This window comes from Falco peregrinus, chromosome 14 (assembly GCF_023634155.1).
Source record: "Falco peregrinus isolate bFalPer1 chromosome 14, bFalPer1.pri, whole genome shotgun sequence".
Taxonomy (NCBI): domain Eukaryota; kingdom Metazoa; phylum Chordata; class Aves; order Falconiformes; family Falconidae; genus Falco; species Falco peregrinus.
In genome coordinates this window covers 23,830,060-23,851,337 of record NC_073734.1, presented here as the reverse complement: position 1 = coordinate 23,851,337, position 21,278 = coordinate 23,830,060, and the positions used below count along the sequence as shown (strand labels likewise).

General features: G+C 44.7%; 1 protein-coding gene and 1 non-coding gene across 2 annotated transcripts in view; both read right to left on the bottom strand.

Moving 5' to 3' along the window:
- The window catches only part of SF3B3 (splicing factor 3b subunit 3), a 30,718-nt gene extending 9,472 nt beyond the window's left edge, over positions 1-21,246 (bottom strand). The window contains exons 1-17 of the mRNA XM_055819201.1: positions 21,097-21,246; positions 20,283-20,393; positions 18,983-19,309; positions 17,648-17,820; positions 17,128-17,269; positions 15,952-16,064; positions 15,053-15,190; positions 13,906-14,009; positions 12,519-12,684; positions 11,914-12,009; positions 11,314-11,386; positions 5,683-5,834; positions 5,126-5,281; positions 4,537-4,692; positions 3,689-3,832; positions 2,660-2,782; positions 1,050-1,204 (exon numbers count right to left, since the gene is read on the bottom strand). Coding sequence (XP_055675176.1) covers positions 1,050-1,204; positions 2,660-2,782; positions 3,689-3,832; positions 4,537-4,692; positions 5,126-5,281; positions 5,683-5,834; positions 11,314-11,386; positions 11,914-12,009; positions 12,519-12,684; positions 13,906-14,009; positions 15,053-15,190; positions 15,952-16,064; positions 17,128-17,269; positions 17,648-17,820; positions 18,983-19,309; positions 20,283-20,352 — 2,288 coding nt within the window. The 5' untranslated portion in view covers positions 20,353-20,393; positions 21,097-21,246. The remainder of the gene's footprint in view (positions 1-1,049; positions 1,205-2,659; positions 2,783-3,688; positions 3,833-4,536; positions 4,693-5,125; positions 5,282-5,682; positions 5,835-11,313; positions 11,387-11,913; positions 12,010-12,518; positions 12,685-13,905; positions 14,010-15,052; positions 15,191-15,951; positions 16,065-17,127; positions 17,270-17,647; positions 17,821-18,982; positions 19,310-20,282; positions 20,394-21,096) is intronic.
- LOC114011117 (small nucleolar RNA SNORD111) lies at positions 15,682-15,761 on the bottom strand. Its single transcript, XR_003552879.1, has one exon. It is a non-coding gene; the product is annotated as a small nucleolar RNA SNORD111 (small nucleolar RNA).
- Positions 21,247-21,278: the final 32 nt, after the last annotated feature.

Here is a 21,278-nt window from a genome sequence, read left to right as displayed (position 1 = left end):
TGTCCAAGAGAACAAAACTGGAGCTGAGCTTTACATCTGTGAAACTGGCTAGTGCCGGAGACAAGCAGCACTTTCCTTGGGCCAGACAGCAACTAGCACACAGCTCCAGGGAGCAGAGCAAAGCTAGCATCCTCAGCGGGTGCCTATGCTGTGGGACAGGTGTGCCCTGCAGTGCAAGGTCCTTGACTTGAGGGTTCTCACTGTCCCACCTTGTGTTCTGAGTGGTGCTGATGCAAATTCCCAAGAGGAACAAAGAGCACATGGAAGGAAACTGCACATCTGGGGAACACATCATCTGAATTTAAATGTGACACAGACTTTGACACGTAATCAAATGCTCCTCAGAGGCACTTTAGTTAAAACAGTTTGAAAAATGCAATGCCAACTCTTTCTTCCTGTGACTTGCCAGCTGAAATGCCAGTTCTTCTGGCATCTGGTGACTAAAAACCACAAGTCTCTCCAGAAAGAATGACTCCTTTAAAAGCAATGAATGCTATAATATTTCAATGAGGACAGATATGAAAAAAGTGCCTGTTCAAGTGCATACAGCAGAGCTCCTGAATTTACAGTCCATTATTTTCATTTATTTTTTTAATATCCAAGATGAACTTTATAAAAAAAGGCAACAAATACAGCCCTGTCATGCCTCCAATTTCTTAAATCATATGACTCATTTTCTGCAAAGCAGCCAATTCAGATCAAACACCACAAGATCCTAATACACAATAGGTTCACGTTTATTAAAAGCTTCCCTCTCCAAGGATCAGAGAATTTAAGGGTAACTTGAATTACACTTGTTATTTAAAAAAGCTAAAAAATACATATCAGAAGCACATCCTATTTCTTTTTGTCCTTATATTCTATTTGTTTTCTGAAACTCATCCAAGTGTTTCTATCAAATCATTATCCATCACCAAATAACCTCAAAAAGACCTTAATTTTAGGTCACTTTACCTCTTTCCTTCTGAATGTCTAGTGAGAATTCACTACCCCTCCGTCAGCCTAGCATCCCGGTCCAGAAGCGTTTGTGTTCCCCCATCAGTTCTTACCTCAATGTGTTTGTGGAGATGGCTACAATGCCCTCTGGGCACTGCTCAGAAGCAAAACCAGATGCGAACTCCAGTGTCTCATAAGACAGGGGAGTCAGGTGGAAGCGTGACTGATAGGAATAGCTGAGCCACGAACGGCTTGACATGGCCAGCACCTGGGAAAGACAAGAGATTAGGTCTGGGGATGGAGGCAAGCTCACTCCTAGCAATACGAATGGATGTACAGTGTCAGACTCCTGTCCTATAAACAACTGAACTCCTGGTGGACTCCACTCAGAGCATATATTCAGAGATAACTGCCTGCTCTCAAGAGACAGCTTATCTGGAAACTGTGCACAACACAAAGAGGAACTTTGAAGCACTATCAAGACGACAAATACTCAAATTGAGGCACAATATAAACTGTTATCCATAAAAGCCAAGATCAACAAGTACTTTCCTATCTGTTTTTTTCTTTTGAACAATAGCCTGTTCTAATGGGAACGAGTCTTTTAAAACAAATACTCTACTGCTTTGTCACAATCCAAATGCTGTAGCACTCAAGTGAAACTGAGTTAAAATAATCGGTAGCTTATTTTCAATCAAGTTAAGGGAAACAAAGGAAGCAGACGGACTTACAAACTCTTCAGCTCTATGCATTTGGCTAAATCAATTTCAGTACAACTTCACTATCTGCCTGAGCAACAACAGCTGGAATTACACTGAAACACTCACAGGCTACCAAGTCCATCGCTGACTGGTCTAAGCAGCATGCTTTTTCCCCTCATAGTGTGAGACAAAGAACCAAGACTGGTCTCGAAGTACAAAAGCACTCAGCTATTCTATAAGCATTCTCTGCTAGAGCTGCAAAGCACCTCATCTCCAAGTGACAGCTGCCAGACCGGCAGGAGCAAGTTCAAGAGGTTCACCCAGTGTACCGTAACATTAAAGCAGAGCTCACATTCCCAGATCCATCCCCCTACACTGACCAGCAATCTTTCTCAACTCCAAAGGTGTCATCCAAAAATGAGTCACGCAGGGGGTGGCTGATCTCCCCAGTGCCACATCAGAAGGGCGGGATATGGCACTACTGACGAAACACGTTCTTCCCTCTATGCCAAATCCTGCAAATATTTCCTTGAACCATGCATGGCAGCTGTCCAGCCCCTGGCTGAGCCGTTTTCAACATGCACAGGAGACAACATCCACTGCCATCAAGCAGCCTAGGGGTAAGATTTCTGCAAGCGGCTCTTTCCATCCCTGTGCGCCAAGGCAGACAAGATGAGGTTCTTCATCAGTTCAGTGTCTCCAAGCCCAAGGATCTACTCTGTGCCTTCCAGGCACACTGCAAGCAGCCTGCAGGTCGATAAGCCCTAGTTCGAAAAAGGCTGGGCAGCGCTGCACATTACTTCCTAAGAAGCAAGGGGAATACCAACAAGAACAAGGCTGGTTGTGAAAGAGCAAGCTGCAAGCCAGGCAGCTCCAGAATGAAGTCATTCTACTTCCCACCCTTACCTGGAGGGTCCCTGCTGTGCTGCAAGGATGCTCCCTCACCCTGCCCACCAATAAATAAAACTGCAATGCTATATCTGGGGACTGGACCTGCACCCCTGAGAGCTCGCCTCACTTACCGCCTCTTGGCCTTGCATTCGGACCCTGAAGAGTTTCACAGGCCGTGAGCCGAGGTATCTGGTCCTGGTATCAGAAAGATCGCCAGTAACGGGATCCAGAACAGTTCGCAGCAGCACACCGTTCTTGACATTAGCAAATCAAAAAGTTAGATCAAAATTACAGATAAACTACCTAGAGCTATTATTCAAAACAGAGAGACAATTTCTGAGAATCAGGTGTTTGTTTTCCTAGCTTCTGGTACAACTCTCTTCTACAACCATGCTATATCTAAATTGGCTCTTAATATTAAAAATCATAGCTTCTGCACACTCCTACGGGGCAGAAGGAAATTACTGTAGAACAATCCCTGCACACCCCCCAGAAACAAAAAAAGCCAAAAACCAGACTAAGCAGCCAGGTACATCACATAAGCCATAAAAACCTGAGTGCTGATTCCAGATCCTAATCCCTCTCGGTACCCAAAAATTCATGCTGCTTAAGAAGGGCTTGCATTCTGACATCAAACTTGAGGCATGTGAAAGAACCTAGATTACTTTGATTATTTTTACCACATGTTGAATTGTCAAAACAACATTTTTTGGTCGAAGATCACAGAGTCAGTACTGGATGCAACAAAAAGCTGTGTAACAGCAGAGCTATTAGAGCAGAGCCTGTGGTTCTGGGCAGTTACTTCTTTGATACTCTGCCCTACAGGCAGTTTTTCTAAAGAACTGCCCAACATTTCACCCAGAAACATTTTTTAGAACATGCCCTCTTTCTGGAAGGGGAAAAGCATAATTTGTTCTATATGAAGTCTGGGTTGTTATGCCCTTTTAACAGGCCTTAAGCCTAGGAATGTATGGGGAAACTTGCACCTCTATGAAGTCACCCGGTGAATTCCCCGGTCACAGTTTTAAGCATGTTGTAACAAAGAGGGAGCAGTCAGGCTCTGTGTCGCACTGCATCATAACAAGGCTATTTTAGCAATCCATCCTTCAAGCGAAAGCTCACCAAGACACGCCTGTCAGTACCAGGCAGGCACCTCTCACCTGCAGTCCAATGTTCAGGTATAGAAAGCCAATGGAGCCTCTCTCGCCCAGCTCGTCCTGCTTCTCTGTGCCACCCATCTCCACAATGCACAGCGACTCGGGCTGTGCAGGAAGGGCCTGCATACTCAGCGGCTGCAAGCAATCCTGTGGGAGACGGACAAGAGATACCACACCAGTCAGCAAGGCTTGGCATGGAAAAGGGGATTCAAGCTTCATCTAAGGAGCTTGAAGATGCCCTTTTAAATCTCCATAAAGAAGTATTCAGAAGAGAAAAAAAAGAAAAAAGTCACAATAGACACTGGCTCTGTGGATTTTGGCAAGCAGGAGTGGTAGCAGCCGTGGGGTTTGGAGAAGATAAACTGGATCCTTCCAAACTGTTCTAGCACAGTTTGCAGCTATTTGGCATGCAGAGACCTGAACAAAGTTTATGTTACTTCAGTCATCCTTTAAACACTCATCTGTTGCACGCAGAGGAACGATAATGCTGGTTTGCTGCTGTCCCACTTGCAGAATGAGTCTGCTCTTAGTACAGGTATAAACAGTGAGATGGGGAGGCAGGGGCAGGAAAAAACCCAAACCAAAACAAAAAAACCCCAATGAAATGTTTTCACATCCTATCAGCTGAACTTCCAAGCATGGGTGAGACTAAATAAAACAAGGAAATCTGTTACAGGTTAGGATCAAGGGCCGTGCTTCCTCCCAGCCAGCAGAGAAAAGCCATGCAACCTATTCATTCCTGGCCATCCACCTGAATACAGAAAGACAGCCTGGACAGACACAGCCCACCTCTGGAGTACCCTTCTGAACACTTCAAGCCAGTAAGAGGCAGAAACAGCACAGCTACTCACTGAAGGGTCAAGGGAAATAATTCTGACAGTGTTGTCCACCAGCCCAACAGCAAGGAACCGGGAGCGCTGCTCCCCAGGGGGAACATTGGCCAGGCTCATGCAAACGACGTCGGCAGACATCTCCTTTCTCTCTGTGTACTCATTCAGCTGTCCTGACTGAGGAAGAAAAACACAAGAGACTTATTAACTAGCCAACGGGGCAAACCAGCACCAAAACATCCCTCCACACCTCCCCCCTCACCTTTATTTAATTGTTCATTTATTTTTAAGGCAGTGCTTTGGATTTTTTGTATTTTTTTCAACCATTTCTTTACAGCCCTATTTCAGCTATGATTGGAAGAACCAGCTTAGCAACAGGGTTATGTACACAATTTCCAGTCTCAATTACGAGCTTCAGAGAGTTTAATCAGTCGTTAAATCATCTCAGACAGATATAGTCCAGATACTTTGATCTATCTGCTCTAGAAGGATGCTTCACTACAGAATCCTTTCTGCAGATTTGATCAAGGTTTGATCAACGATCAATTTCTGGCATACCCCATACTCTGCTTTGCTCTTGCAAACTCATTCACAACATTAACATACATACCGGGTCCATCTCAAAGTAAACCAGTTCTCCTCCAGTAAGTGCTATCACTACTTGTCTCTGGTTCACAGCACATTTCACGATGGTTTTCTTTCCTGGTGTCTTCCATTCATTTACTCTCTTATCTGCTCGGATGTGTCGGATCCCATCTGGATAAACCTGAAGGAAAAAAGGTCACATCAACTCTCTATTTACTATCCCTTCACAATTCCTATCTCACTGGTAGTTCTGACACAGAAAAAGCCCGAGGCAAACACTGCTCCTGGCAGCGGTGATCCAATAGCCAGCAACAGGCCTAGCTACAACAACCAGCATGCAGTCAGCTGGAAGCACTGCATCTTCAAACCACAGCAAGGCACTACTGAGCATGCACCAAAGGGGACAGGACCATCTTCATCTGGTCCAGCTTCACTTAGCAGGATATAAAAAGGGAAACGCTGAATTAAGTGTCATTCTCTGCCAACCCACACCTTTAGACAAGAGGTATGTTGCACTACAGCTGTGCAACAAGAAGAGAGTGGCAGACATAAGCAGACATGCCAGAAGCAGCTTTCCATTACCTGCACCAAAGCATCATCACCAAGAAGAGAGCAGGACAAGGTGGGTGTAGTACCCAGGAATCCAGAGTCAGTCACTTCTTCTACAGTCTCTCCGATAGACAGCACCAGTGTGGCATTTACGAAGGACACGATGATATAGGCATCAAATTCATCTAGTCAAGGGAGACAGGGAAAAAAGGGTGCTGATTAAACAAATGGAAGGTCTCCCAACAAAATTAGCAGTCTGACAGATGTCTAGCAGTTACTCTTCAGCAGAATTCCTGTGATAACTACATCTGCTGGCAGTATCATGCAAGTTCATTCTAGGACACGCTGTCCAAAAGCCAGCCACTGCAAGACCCCAAACAAGGCAAGACTGAGCCAGGGATCAAATGATGATCCAGATCCAGAGACAATTTGTGATACTCTGGATTCTGGCAAGCAAGACTCCTGCCTACTTTTTTCAAAGCCAGCACAAGGTCTAGAAGCCTTTTAGACACTTGCCCCATCTCACACGAGGAGCTGAATCCAGATTTAACACCCAATGAAGTCAAATTAAATACTCCAATAATCTGAACACGTGGAACCCATATGCAGAAATAGCACCACGGATGCTGCAAACAGGAGGTTGCAGGATCACATCTTTATCTAGTATCCACATAATAAAAGGCTGCAAAGAACGATTAGGGTGCACTGCAGCAGAGGAGCTCAGGGTTAAACTTGCTCTACCTTCATCCAGAATCTTAACTAGCTTACATACACACAGCCACCCGTACAGTCTCCTGGTATGAGAAACAATATATTTTTAAGACAGAGAGCAAACGTTGACCTTTACTTCTACTGGAGTAAGTGACAGGATTACAGCTACTCTCTTCAGTATGGGCTTCCCTCAAAGGGGACGGCTTAGGAGAGTACAGTAGCTTGGAGGTGGAAGAACTATGCTAATCAAAATAGTCTTAAGAGCTCAATTGGAAATAGGGAAGCTTTTCGGGAAACACGGTAGTAGGACTGGGTAAAAAGGAATGCCTTGGTTTACTGCTGGCCATTTGCATTCTGCAGAAAACAACAGGCATCAAAGAGGGGGAGAAGAAAGTCTCATTAAAACAGAATAACAAACAAAAGCAACAGAAACAATGAAATCTGTTGGGAAACGAAGCCAGGAGTCTCAGTGGAAAAATAAGATTCCCTCAGAGAAGCAACTCCACTTCTGCTGCTGTCATGCAAGTGCCATTTCTTAAAAAGAAAAAATCCCCCACTTCAACCCAGCTCAACTTCAAACTCAGACTTATGTACCACAGCACAAGACAATTAGCAGAGGTGAGGGTGTAAGAGAGCTGTCACAGCTTCTGCCCTCGAGTAGACTTTCTCCGTAATTTCTAAATGTGAGTGACATGGAGAAGTGGCTAATGACTCTCTAAGCAGGAAAAAAAAATAGAGAACTCTCACTGGGATGAATACAATATGCCAGTAAATACCATGCAGCAGCTTAAAGAAGCTGAACCGGTTAACTGAAACAAATGCGTCAGGAACTGATCCTTTTCTTATCCACCCTGTTTAGAGGGAGGTGTTGCCAAACCTGCTGTGTCACTTTTATAACAGAAAGTTCTTACATACAGCTGAAAATATGCAAGTGAAAAAAACCACCATTCTTCTCTCCAACATCTGGTATACAGACCACAGCTCCGATTAAACTGAAAAGCTTTGTATAATTAAAGCAATTCCAGCAGCGGTCTGTGGCTCTGTTACTACTCTATTAAGCGGTCACAACCTATAACCTCCAACATGCTTCCAAACCCCACAAAGAGGAGCGGGTCCACTTGGGGAAATGAGAAAACAAGAACTGAACTTGCACACAGAAACTCATTAGTAATGCCAACTACTTAAACACTTGGCTTAACAGGAGAATTTCTCTTAACTTTAACAGCAGATGGTAAGAGATCAGCAAGACATACACCATTACACACTGGTTATTTTCTACACTAAATAGCAGCCTCTCATAAAACCTGCATGAATTTTGCAACACAAGAAAAGAATTCCTCGATCGCTATAAGCGGAGATTCTAGCAGGCCACAGGATAAGTATTTAATTCATAAATATCCTGTAGACAGGATGTTCTAAAAATTCCACTTCAAAGACCGTCACTGCTTTCCAAACTTCTTGAGAGCTGCTGCCTTCCTCCCTGGGGGCTGTCATTCTCATGACAAACCACGATGTCCCAGCTGGAGGCCTGACCATGTGATTTGGAGCAGGACAAAGGACTCCCATTTGAAAGCGAAACAGATTCCCTTAGTCTTACTCTAAACGAAAAAACTCATTCCTACCTCTTAATACTTTTTTAGCTCTCTATTTTCACTGGCTTACAGTTATATTAGAGTGTGCCTTTAAGTCTGTGTCAATAATAGTGACAAGTGCATTTCTGCCTGAAGTCCAGTAGTGTTGCTTAATGCCCCTCTGCTGGAGCTTTTGAAATAAAGGGTTTGATTTACCAGAATTAAGTCAGTGAATAAGACTCATTCATCTAGATTCAAACAACACAATTTTGGTTTAGAAAATATAGCAGCCTAGTTGAAATTAAGAGGACTAAATCCCTGGGGCACACTGGGAAGTATTCTCAGTTAGAAAAAGAAAAGTTCTATAGATTTTAATATGAAAAGATATCTACTTAGCTCTGCACAATCCCAAGCATACGATCAGGCTGCCCCGAGTTTTGAACAGATAGACATTATTTTGTATGCAGACACAAGACTTCAGAGATGCTTGTTACCGTTCTAATTGCTCCAGTTAGCTCCTTTCAGTGTGTAACAGACATTTTAATCACCCTGAAGAACCACAGCTGGACTCATTCTCCTAAGCATTCAAAGTTTTCTGCAGCTTCATGCACATCATGACCAGTTATGAAAACATCACATTTCAGTCTATGAACTCTGTATTACTGTCCTTTCTGTTATGTCATGGATTCAGTTTGAGTCAGTCCATGAGAATTCCATTCCTATATGCTAGTCCATGCCTGATACAGTTTTTTTTCACACTCTGCAGCATCTCAATTTGCACAGATACAAATGCAGTCACCACTAGCTCTCAGAGGAGTTCAGAGAACCAAGAGATGAGCGGTGACAAAGTTCAGGATTATTCTCACTTAAAAGATACTGATGGGATGACAGCACTTGTTCCTGGCCTTCTGTTTACTACTGCATGGAGACTCGGCAGCTGTGACTCACTGCACATGGCTTTTCATGCAAGAGTGCCAGGTAGGGAACGCAGACTGTTAGCTCTCAGCAAACATCTATCTCCACAGCAAAGCACACAGCCGTCTAGCTCCCCAGACCTCAACATTCAACTGCAAGAGAGGGTTTGGTCCAAGTGCCATCCACTTCTGTCTGATGGGCTGACGCATTCCATATCCACAGGGCATTCCCATGCTGGCAGTACCTGCAGGTGCTTCAAGCACACTTGATCATTTTCTCTTGGGAGGTCTGTACAAAGCAGCTGGGAGCTAACCCTCTGTCTAGGAAGGGAGCTGAAAAAAACCCTGAAATGTGCACCTCTGATTTTAGCACGAACTGACCGTTCTGCAGAGACATGGTTGATTATTTTGCTCCCCAAAGACTGTAAGATGGAACAGAAGCTGCTTTCTACTCCTCAGCTACTGAGCTACAAAGGCAACAACCTCCGACTATACAACAGCTTCTAGAATTCATTTACTGGAAAGCTTAGCATAGAAGTAGCCCCACGATTTTGGGATTCGCTGTGGTTAACCTGTGGGACAGTACAGTAGCCCCTAGCAGTAGGTACACACCTGTGGTGATCAGCACCTCCACCACCAGCCACCTGTGGAAGAAAAAAAAAGGCTTGGTATTGGTAGTGTGTATCACCACGTACCAGCCAAGGTTAGTATTTGCTTTGAACGCTGCAAACCTGTACGTGTTTTACAGAGGCCTTGCAGCACCCACACACCGTGGCACTGAGGCAGAGCCAGGCAACCTGACACTGCACACTCAAAAAACCAGCACTTGGGCAGTTTCAAGATCAGATAGATACACGTTTGGAAAGGTTCTGCAGCCTTTCTGATTAAAACCCACTAAAACCATTCCTGAATTCAACCAGTTGTAACTTGGGGATCAGTTTCACATAACTTTAAACCGTATTCAAAAAGTAGCATGGTTCACAACAGCTACAGATTCCAGCCTTTCTGAAATCACGGAGATGTTCATGCTGGAATCTGGAGAATTTGGAAGGAGGAAAAAAAAGAGGAGGCAGTGAGACTGACTGTTTCATGTAGGTTAGCAATGGTCCTCCGTCTCCTGAAAAGTCAAAATCATCCTCTGGAACCCCAAGATAAAAGGTTTTAAAACTGTAAGGTGATGTCAGAAGCCTCCATCTCTCAGAGGGCGCAAATGTTACCAACTCCTTTTCCAGAAGGCAGGAGCAAAGGTTTGTCTCTAACAAACCAGAATGCCTCTTTTAAGAAAAGCACCTATTTTTCATATGAACTGTGGAAATACTTGTCTTCTGACCCTTCTATGTCTGGGGAACATGAAGCCACTTCATGCTCTAAGTTCCTTCCATGCTGCTCAGACAGTACATGAGCCTCAGAACACAAGCAAAGGAACCGACAGCACGTCTTGGATGGCAAGGTAAATCCCACAGCAATGTTTGAAATTCCCACAGGGTTACTGGCTCCCTGGAAGACACACGACTGTGACTGCTTAAAACCAAGATACCATGTCACCACAGCAAGCTAAGGTCTCCACTACAACAATCTGGCACTTCTGTATCCAGTGCATAAACATACAGCAAGTCTTTGCAAGATTTATACAAAGCACTGCCTCAGAAATAATCACTGAGACCGTCAGTACCCAGAATATATTCCAGGCTTTTTAGGTGTTTATGAGGAACTCTGTTCTCGCCCGCAAGAGAAAGGCAGGACAAGGGACTATTTCCTCTTGTACTTTAGTAAGGCAAACCCGTTATTTCAGATCGGGGGGGGGGGGGGGGGGGGGGGGGGGAACCCAACCCAAAACCAAACCCATAACCCAGTATATTCTGCCAATTTCAAATCCAGACCTTCCTGGAATCAGCAGCATTCCATACACTGCTGGGATTTTGAATAGGGAGCGTGTCCTAGCCCAAATAGACTGTTTTCTTTGCAGATATGCAGAGATGGAAATAATAAAATACAGGCACTGTTGCTGATTTATCTTCTTTGTTCCCTAATTTGTATCCTACTCTCTCACAAAGAGCTGATTACTGTAGCTGTCAACATGCATATAAAGAATAGTGAGTATGTTGCAACAAAGAGCTTAATCATTGCCTGTTGATGCCGGAGCGAGAACTTATGGGAAGTGGGAAAGGATAAGAAGTTCAGCAGCTTCAGGCTGCAAATGTACAGCTGACACAGCATATTGGGTGATGGATGCAGCTGCAGGCAGGTGCTTCTTTGTCAACGGGAAACATGACAACCCTAGGGGACCAGAGGGTGGCTTCTAAATACAAACAGGGGGCTGCTGATTCAAAACACAACTTTTGGGCATGGAACACAACCATGATGCAGTACCTTCCCTATCTCCTTGGCCAGAAACAAAAAAACACCCAAACAAACAAAACACACCAAAAAAACGTTATCTCCCTGTGCTTTATGAAAATACTTCATACCTTCAACATGTCTCCTCACAGTCCATACAGCATTGGGGTTACCAGGCAGCTCTGAGACTGCCATTTCAGATACCTAAAAGTAAACAGGAACAAGGTTCTTTTGCAAACAGATGTTTACACTTACTACAGTAAGTCACCAAACCACCAGCAGTTTTTAAGCTTTCCCACAACTGGGCAGGAAAGCCAGTAATTCCCATTTCTGACGCTCTCTCCTCATGCAGATGTGCTACAGGATAGAATACATTTAGCAATGATACAGCAGCATTACAGCTGTGGATGATCAGCATTAAAACAAGGTCACCCACCCCCAGCAAAGAGATCAGAAGCAGCTGGCAGAGACACCAGGGATGTTCCAGCTCAATACACTCAAGTTTCAGAAGAGACAAAATGCAGGTGGTTGGAATAAACTGAACAAGAAGCCTTTGAGAGTGCAAGAGTAAACAGTACAACCCTTCTATTTTCAAGAAGCAAGCCTAGAGTAAGTTGCTCTCCAGACTATGGCAAAAGGAGAATCCCTTCATATAAGCACCTTATTTGAAGGATTTTTCCCCCACTGCCCTTGCCTCTCAAGCTGTTTTTCTGAAGTGCTAGAAGTCTTACCTCAAGTCCATGTCTTAGAACCCTCAGAGATGACCGGGGTCCCCGACCACAAGCCACATACAACTGGGGTGTGTCTTCATTGGCCAAATCAGCTATCTGCGTGGAGAAATAGTGTCAAACAATATCCACAGGAAGAGAAAATAAAATGAAACTATATATGCCGCATTATTGCTTTAAAAATGTTTTTCTCAAACACTGAAAATAGCAAAGATGCCATGGGGTGTACCATCTGCTGCCCTGAAACAATGTCAAGTTTTAAGCAAACCCTCAGCAGAGCAGAGAACTGGTCTGATGGTCAATACAGAAGCACAGGACGGCTGGCTGACACCCTGTGTCTGGATATATATTTATCACCAAATGAACCAAAAGCTGCCAGGCCAGCTACCAGTCTTAGGCAACTGTCTGAGAATTTACCAGACTTGCTTTTCTACCAGCATTTACTATAGAGCAGTATTTCTGGAAACCTAGGATAACGAAGCTTTGGTGACTCCGCTTACACACAAACACTGCAGAAAAGCAAGGAAAAAGTCCTGCATCTACAACCAATTCCTCTGTAAATGAGAAAGACTTACGTAGTGAATGGGAGCTTGTTGATGGCAACATACCTGACAACACAGAATAGGAGACAAACTGTCCAACTCATCCACCAGCACCAGGTTCTTGAGTGGTCGTGGCTGGAAAAAGAATGTGTCTCCTTCCTCAAGAGGCATGGCAGAAGAAAACTCCGGCTCCTCATCATCATCACCCAGGTGAGCTATCTGGTACAGGTAACTTGAGAAAGAAAGCAAGAACGACAGTACGTTCAGTGCAAAGCTCATGTAGCCTTCTCTAAGTAAGGCTTAGCCAAATATTCAGGTATTGGGCAGGAGAGAATCCTTCTGTACATTATACAGCTATTAAAATTTAGCCCAAAAGATCATCATCTTCATGATAGAATATTTAAAGGGAATCAGAGGCCTGCAAAAAAACCCCCAACAAAAACAAAAACCCCCCAAAAACCCACAAACAAAAAGATCCACCACAACCACCCCCCTCTAAACCTTTGCTAGCTGCTACTAGCAAAGGTATCTCAGAGTTTCAGTGTTTTCTCTTGTTTACCCTTGAGCCTTTCAGATATTCTTGCATTAGAGCCAAAGCACTGACAGCTGAGGCCAAAAGCAAGGCCAATGGCTAAGACTGCAACCCCGTAACTACCTATTTTACTGGAATACTCTCCCTATTTTTAACTGCATTCCCTATTCCATTTTATGAGCCTAAATATCACAATGATCAAGTTAAACTTCAGAGGAGAACAAGTAAAAACAGAAAGATAGACTGATTTACTTCCTGGTTTTAATAAAGCTCAAGTGAATATGGCTTCCTTGAGCTTCGTTTATACAACCTAATTCAGATTCACTCCAGTAAACTGGCTGGAGCTCCCTCAGGTGGCTGACTGCAGATGTAAGGGGACAAATAGTATAAACCTCCATTCCCCATGAATTCCCCACTTAAGACACTGCTAAGCCACCTTCAAAGGTGTGCAAAGTCTCAGAGTCTTAAATATTCTGGAACTCCACATGTGAGTTGAAAAAGCCCTCAACTATACATCTGTTAAGTAAAGGATCACAGTTATTAGTTACAAATGCTATCTACTTCTGAGTGGGCCATAGCATGCAGACGCTCGATCAAAACTATCAAATTCATTAAAAGATAATTCACCTGGATATATGATGGACCCTATATGAACTCCAAGCACTCAATTCTTCCAAAACCTACTGCAACAGCATGTCATCTTTTGTTCTCTGCACTACAATATCTAATCTGGGTTCAAACCACAAAAAAATTCCCCCATTCATACTCTGAACCCATTGTTCTGCTCAAGCCATGTGAAAAAAGTATTAATCTACGCATTAGAACAGGTGTTGTCTTTATATGTTCAGTAAGTTCAAGGGCCGGTTTGCAGTCCTGAGGAGAAACAGTCTGCTTCAGGGGAAAATGCTGACATTTACTTACTGGTTTCCAAATTCAGATGCCACAAAGAGAAACCCTGTTTTCAGCACACACATGGCAGCAGCAACAGGAACAGTGTCAAAGTACTTCAGTCGAATCTCTGTTACCTGAAAGCAGAGGAAGATGTGACCACACTAGCAAGTACTAGAGCTGTACATCTGTGATTTAATAAAATTTAAAAAAAAGCTGCATAGCTGTCCTCTCCAAAGGAACGAAGCAAGAGAGCGGGCCAGGCTTAACCACATCAGTAGTTTGGGGCAGCAGGTTATAAGTCACAAAATCCAGCAGACTATTTTGAACCCAGAAGTCAGGCTGCCCGTTTTATTCTAAGACTTTCTGGCTTTGGTAACACTGAGTCAGTCTGGAAAAAAACAGCTGTGAAAATAGCAAGCTGTCTAACACGAAGAAATCTGCTTCACTGAACGCCAGCCATTCCCCAATACGTGAAAAATTAGCTGTCCTGAGCAAACTCCTACATTCAATATGGTTGCAAGCTCTTGGTGAAACATCTAAGAACAATTTTAAACCACTTAAAGATGCAACACAATCATCCTTTGTACCAAATTTGACATGTTTAGATGGAGTAATTAACATTCAACATTTACTCCAACAAACCAGCTGTTTCACTACAGCAGAGATCTTTTCATTGCAAAATACTAGGACAAGCAGCAGCAAGCCACTTCAAACCTGTCACTTCAACTCATGGACCAGCTGTACGAAGTCAGCTACCTCACTTGCAAAAAGACTGATTGCAGCATGTAAATATTCAATTAAGAGATGAAATAGAGAGCACCTAATGTGATCAAGGGAAACTAAGTTCCCCAGAATTAGTTTTTAGAGTACCTTCTAGCAGGTTTGTGGACCACACTTTACAATACATCTTTTGAGTAAAGGACTGCCTGTAGAATTGCTACAATATGCCCAAGTGACTCTGCAGCATAGTTCTCACAGGATTTTGAAAACCTCATGCTGTGCCTCTATATGAGCAAACACAAGTCACTACTGTGGGTATAACTGTATTACAAATCACATAATACGTGTTACTGCACAGCTACACCCACAATATTAAGTACTTATCACTTCAGAGAATTGAAATAATTGACTAAGGACTCTCCTCGAATACTTCAGTTTTTCTTCATGTGATGCTTACCATGTCTTCATCTGTCTCCAGAGTAATTTTGAAGATGTCTCCTTGCTCTGTCTGGGCCAGAAAGAAGAACATGGACTTGGTCTTATGTGTGGCAGAGCAGACAAAAATCATACCTCTCTCTGGGTCATCCAAGTCATTCTGTTAAGAAAGAAAACAGAGGTCATTCATGGTATTATCTGGCAAGTACAGGTGTGATTTCACTGACTGAAGTACTTCCATTTCACAGGTGCCTTAAGAGCTGACAGACAGCATGTGAGGAGGCTTTTAACATGAAGCACACCCTCTCTGTTACACTTGTAGTTACCCCAGTACATCTCTGCCCCAAAAGGAAATACATTTCTAAGATACTGTGCCTGAGCATAAAACCCCTCCTCCCCAGACAATTCTCATGTATCAAGGCCAAACACAGAGGAAAAGGGCTGCAATCCACACACAGCTGGTTCTGAGCACCTGAACCTTGGCAGGTGTTCAAAGCACTGTCAAAGCACACAACAATTTGCAAAACCAAAGGAGGAGAAAGCAGCCTCAGATGCAACAGAGCAGCTGTCAAATTCACCGGTGTAGAGGATGGCAGCCATGACTCACCATCTCACATAATCCTATCTCACACCAACAGCGCTGCCCCAGTGGTGCCCGATCAGAGTCTTTGGAGTATCTCCAGCATAAATCTCAGAGAAGAGACATGAACCAAACTCATCACTTCAGGCTATGCCCACCTCCATCTTCCCTCACAGATAACATGCAGACAGTAAGGCAGACGGTAGGCCAACACACTTTCAACTTTTTTTTTTTACTTTAAAATCTCCCTGAATCTTTGACCTTGAAAGAAAATACCAAGCATTCATTTAGCACTGACAAAGGTAACCTCAGAAAAAGTGCAGGAATCCCAAAATTCTCACCCGTCTCCTGGGAATTGGGCATCTGATATCAGGCTGGTCACCGAAGTTTTTATAAGTAATATAGTTTTCAGAACAGATCAGCACCCCACTAGGTCCATCAGAACCACCAGGAACTGAAACACAAAAAAGAAATACTATGAGACAAGCCCATACCACGGATCTAACTTACTGCCTGCAAAACAGTTCTGTTTTCCTTAAAGCAACACAGTTTCCAGTGCTCTCAATCACCCTACATATACAAATCTGCTTTTACTGAAGGGGAAGACAGAAGACCGAGTACTGCTGCCTGTGTTGGCATGAGAACAGGGCAGATGGAACTCAAGAGACCAGGAAGGATGCAGCTTCAAACAAATTGCTTGTGTTTTATCCTTCCTGGCTTATCCTTGTCTAGAAAGCCACAACATGCCCAAAATACCACATTAGCAGCTTGTCAGTTAAACACAACCCTGGCATGGTTACTTTTTACTGGTTACTGGCGTGTTTGCTTGCCATCAATAAAACCCACCAGATGGTTTTCTGACATGCTTTTCATTCTTAAGAGTATATATTTTTAAAATACTTCTATTGAGAAGCCAATGTAAAAAAAGGTTATCATCAAAATAGCAGTAGCGGTCAGATCCAGCCCAGTATCTGGTGTCTGACAGCTGTCTGCGGAAGATGCAGGAAGACGAAGAGCATACAAGGATGCTCCCCCAGTTTCGCTTCCTTTGTGCTTGGAAAGGAATCTGCACCGGTTCAGCAGTTTCCCAGGTCAAAGATACTAGACTGGCTTTTAGTACACTGATTCATTTACTGCCTTTTGAAGGCATATTAGCTGATGGACCCGTGCAAGAGCATACAACAGCACCTTTGTATTACCTACAAATATACACTTTTGCATCTGCTACCAGCTAATTTCAGTTATCATCTCTTAGCTTCAGAATCCAGAGAACATCCAGAATACATTTAAAAGACGAGAGATCAGGAGCACTTCCAAACCACAGCTGTATCTATGAGTTCTTAACATATTTTCATGGGTGAACCACCACTCGTTATCTGACTCCAAAGTCAATTAATTTACAGTAATGGCTCAGACGACCATCAAAACAACTTCTAAGATGTAAAGCACATTTCTGCTGTTCCCCTGGGGAACGGGAACCAAGCAGATCCACAGGAAAATGACTTAGTGTCCAGTACCTGTTATAAGGAAGTTGCCATGCTCTTCCAAGGGCTCACTGTATTTCCTAACAACATGGTTCAAACCCAAGTCCAGTTCATAAAATGTCAATGTCTGTTGTGTGTTGGCTGCTGCTTCTCCTGTTGGATCATTGTCTGCTTCCTAAAACAGAACGCATGAAGCTGTCTTTCAAGAAAGGCATTAAAGGAGGAGCAAAGCTGACACATAGGGAAACAGCTTTGAATAACATTAGAATGAAATCCAAAAGAACTGCTGGAGGATGCACACAAAAAAGGATTCAGAGGTAGAAAATACGCCTATTTGCAGTTGAACAGCAAGAATTTAAGAAGAGTCACCAAGACAGAAGAGATTTGCCTGTTCTGACTGAAGGCAAGACAAAAAGCAAGTAAGCTTGTGACAAATTAAAGTTGTCTCGGACAGCAAAAGCAGCCAGTGTTCCCTGCCTCCACAGACAGATTCAGGACAGAAGAGGAACGACAAAGCACAAAAGACAGCAAAGGGAGATCAAGTTCTTCTCACCTCATAATCCATTTCCAGACAAGCAAACATGGGGTTTTCAAATCCTACATCGACTCCCACCACGTGGTAGACCAAGGTATTGGCCTTGTGGGCTTCCAGCGGGGAGGATATGGTGAGACGAGCAGCAGCATCTCTGTTCAAGATATACACCAACTTCTGCTTTTCAATAGCACCTGCAAGGAAAAGGACAACAGCACTTGCAGCACATCACCGGATGATCAAACCCGATCATACCTGCAGTCCAACACTGATACATAACTTAGCAAGAGGATGTCAGCATTACTTCTGAAGTTCACCATTGGTATTTATCTCTGTGCCACCAATTAACTTCCAATGTTTCATTTTAAACATTTTGGGCTGCAAGCACTAATGACAGCTCCAGCTCTTTAAAGCCAAAGCCTAACCCTTTGAGCTATGTTCATCTAGCCCAATACTCAATCTACAATGGCTACAGGCAGACCTACTCACTCATTCCACCACACAAGAGATGACAGACTGCAGGGAAGGAAAAACCAAATTGAAGAACTGAAAGGTGTTCCATCATTTAAAGCCATTTGGCAAGAAGACCTTTCCTTAGAAATATTTTAACTAAGAAAATGTACCCTTGCCTGATACACAGCATCCCTAACATTGCAAAGATCACTCAGCTATCAACGTGAATGGTACAACTGTGACTGTGCTACCTTCTCATCCATGAAAACAAGACTTGTTTGAAAGAAAACAGTATCATTTATTCTTTTTCCTAATACAAAGAGGCACTGTTAAAACTACCAATCGTTGAAAGTCCCTGCTTGCAGCGTGTAGGAAAGCAGCATTGCACAAAACTGGTTTCAGCAAACTGAGAAAGTTCCTGTGCCACGTCACTAAGACATCGTGTAGTAAAACTTACTAAAAAACTGAAACCCATCCAAGTGTCCTTCTACCTGTGAAGCCTTATCAGAAATGCATCTAGCTGTCTTCAGGATACATCTCAGAGAGGAGAGGTCAATTCATAACACTGTTTCAAGGTTGCTGGAGCTGACTGACTTACACTGTAGCACCACCGCCTGCAATCCCAGCCTCCCTAGCAGACATCATACTTCAGGGCTCTGCACACTGCTAAGCCAGCCAGCCTCTTTCCAAATTGTTTTGGCCCAGCATTACAACTAATTTGTGCAATTCCATCAGCATCAAGGAACTATTCCGAATGCCTGCATTCTCCTTGACACATCTCATAGCTCAACCAACTGCCTGAGAAACACTTCCAATTATACCTGGCAGAAACTCACTCCAAAATAAATATCCACAAGACAGGAGCAAATACCAAGGAGAAAACAAGCCGACAGACTGACTTACTGATCATGACGGCACGGCCCTTTGGGTCCACAGCCAAGTACTGGCCTGGAACGATTCTGCGACATCCACTCTTGCCAAAGGTTTCCTGATGAATCTTCTCAAACACATTCTTGGAGGGCTGGTACTCCAGAATAACAATGCGTCCCGAATCGCTGCCCACCACGATATAGTCTTTGGTCCCACCTGTCAGTCTGAAGGCCATGAGTGAGCGAATGACTCCAAACACTTCCACAGTCAGCAGGGTGTGAACCTTCCCTGTGTTGGGATCAGGGCGGAGTAACTCCAGGATCTTGCCCCGGGAAACAACAATTTCTTGTTGTTTGGTTCCTAAAGAACCCAAAGCGTTAAGAGTTAGCAACAACACAGGAGAACATGCAAATTCAAGAAGCATTATAAGAAAGAAGATAAAACTTCACAACTACTAAACGCCAGAGTTCTAGGATTCCTGTAGAGCAATACAAAACAACATATGTTAGTGCCACTATCATTTAAGCACCTTTTAACAGACCAGGAAAGTGAACAAACAACTACCGAGATTATCAAGCCAAACTTCTTTTGATCTTTCCACAAGAGCTCAAGTAACATGCTCAAGAGCAAATGATAATATACCAGTGAAAAAATGCTATACTTAAGCAGACTAGCTTCAGCAACCAAATAAAATAAAACCCAAACACCTTTTCTCCTCTACTACACAAAAGAGCTCGGGAATGCTCTGAAAGAGCTGCAATGGGCATCAGTCTCAGCCCTCTTCTCCTCCATCTCCTCTCAACTGCCCTCACAGCCAAAATTTAGTCTTTGGTACAACATCTGGACTTTTGCTTATAGGGATGACTTCCTCCTCTGTCACCCAGACCCTCGTCACCTTCAGTCAATTAGCAACTCTGTGTGCACTATACTACATGAGTTAGGTGTACACATCAATTTGGACAAAATGATGGCTGATCCGGTTTTAGACATCAAGTTCCTCGGGTACTGCATCACAGAGAAATCAATTGAAATCCCGCCAGAACAATGGGACAAATAGGAAAAGTCATCAAACAAATCAAACCTGGACATTAGTACAATTATAAAATTCTACAGCATTTTGTTGGACATTTAAACTTTAAGTTTAACACGTGATTAATAAAGGAGAGTAGCTCTGGCATTCAGGCCGTTCACAGACTACCATACTTCCTTTGGCAAAACAAATGCCCCTGGAAAGCCAAAACCTCAACCAGCACCAGAATTGCAGTGGTCTCCAGAGTGCTGGAAGCAAGGGCATTAATCATGCCCACGATGTGTGAAGGGAGCACAAAATTACCTGAGAAATTGCCATGGATAGCATAGCTAATGCCGGTGGCACGCTGTAGCGTCAAGTTGTAGAGAAACATGTTGCCAGCAGGTTCGCTTCACCTTATTGTAACTGCCAAGTCTGTAACAAGTAGAACAAAAATACACGCTTTGCAAAACCTTCCATACAGCACCGAGAGAACTGCTGCCCTCGTTTATCTGTGTATGTTGCTTTACATTAGCAGACTAACTGCCGCCCTGCTAAAAGTTATTTGGTATTTATTAATACCAGGAGGCAAAGGCTCCCCAAGGACAAGCAGGCTGCCGAGCACCCGCGGAGCTCCCGACCGCGGCGTGACTGACCAGGCCTGGCAGCTCATTTCTGCTCATACACTTTTAGCCGTTCAGAATGCAAAACCGGGGACGCCCCCCCCAGAGGTGCCCTGCGCCCTTACACCTCCCTGAGCCGCGTGTCCCTTAAGCCGCCTCCAGCTGCTCGCAGCGAGCGCCCCTGCGGCTCCGAGCGCCCCCCCTTCCCCGGGGCTGCCGCGGGAGGGAGCCCCCGCTGCGCCCACCCGCAGCCCAGGGGCCGAGCCCTCCGCCGCCCCCAGCCCGCAGAGGCCCGGCCGGGCCACACGCCGGGCGCGCTTCCCACGCTCTGCGGGGAGCAGGACCGCACGCCCCGGGCCCTGGCGCCAAGCAACGCCCGGCCCGGCCCAGCCGCCGCCGCCGGGCTAGGCCCCAAGGGGCCCGCGGCTCTCCGGCCGCTCCCCCCCTCAAAATGGCAGCCTGTACGGCGCCTCCTCAGCCGAGGGGCCGGCGCGGCGCGGCGGGGCCGCCCTTACCGTACGGATGGCGGCGGATGCTGTTCCTGCCTACGCGGGCGCGGCGCCGGGCCCCTCCGCCATGAGCCCCGCGCCTGCGCGCTGCCTGCTGCCCTCCCGCGCCTCTTCGCGGGGGCCTTCCGTGAGGCCCGGCGCGCGCTCGCCGAGTGGCGAGAAGGGGCTGCCCGAGGAGGCGCCTGGAT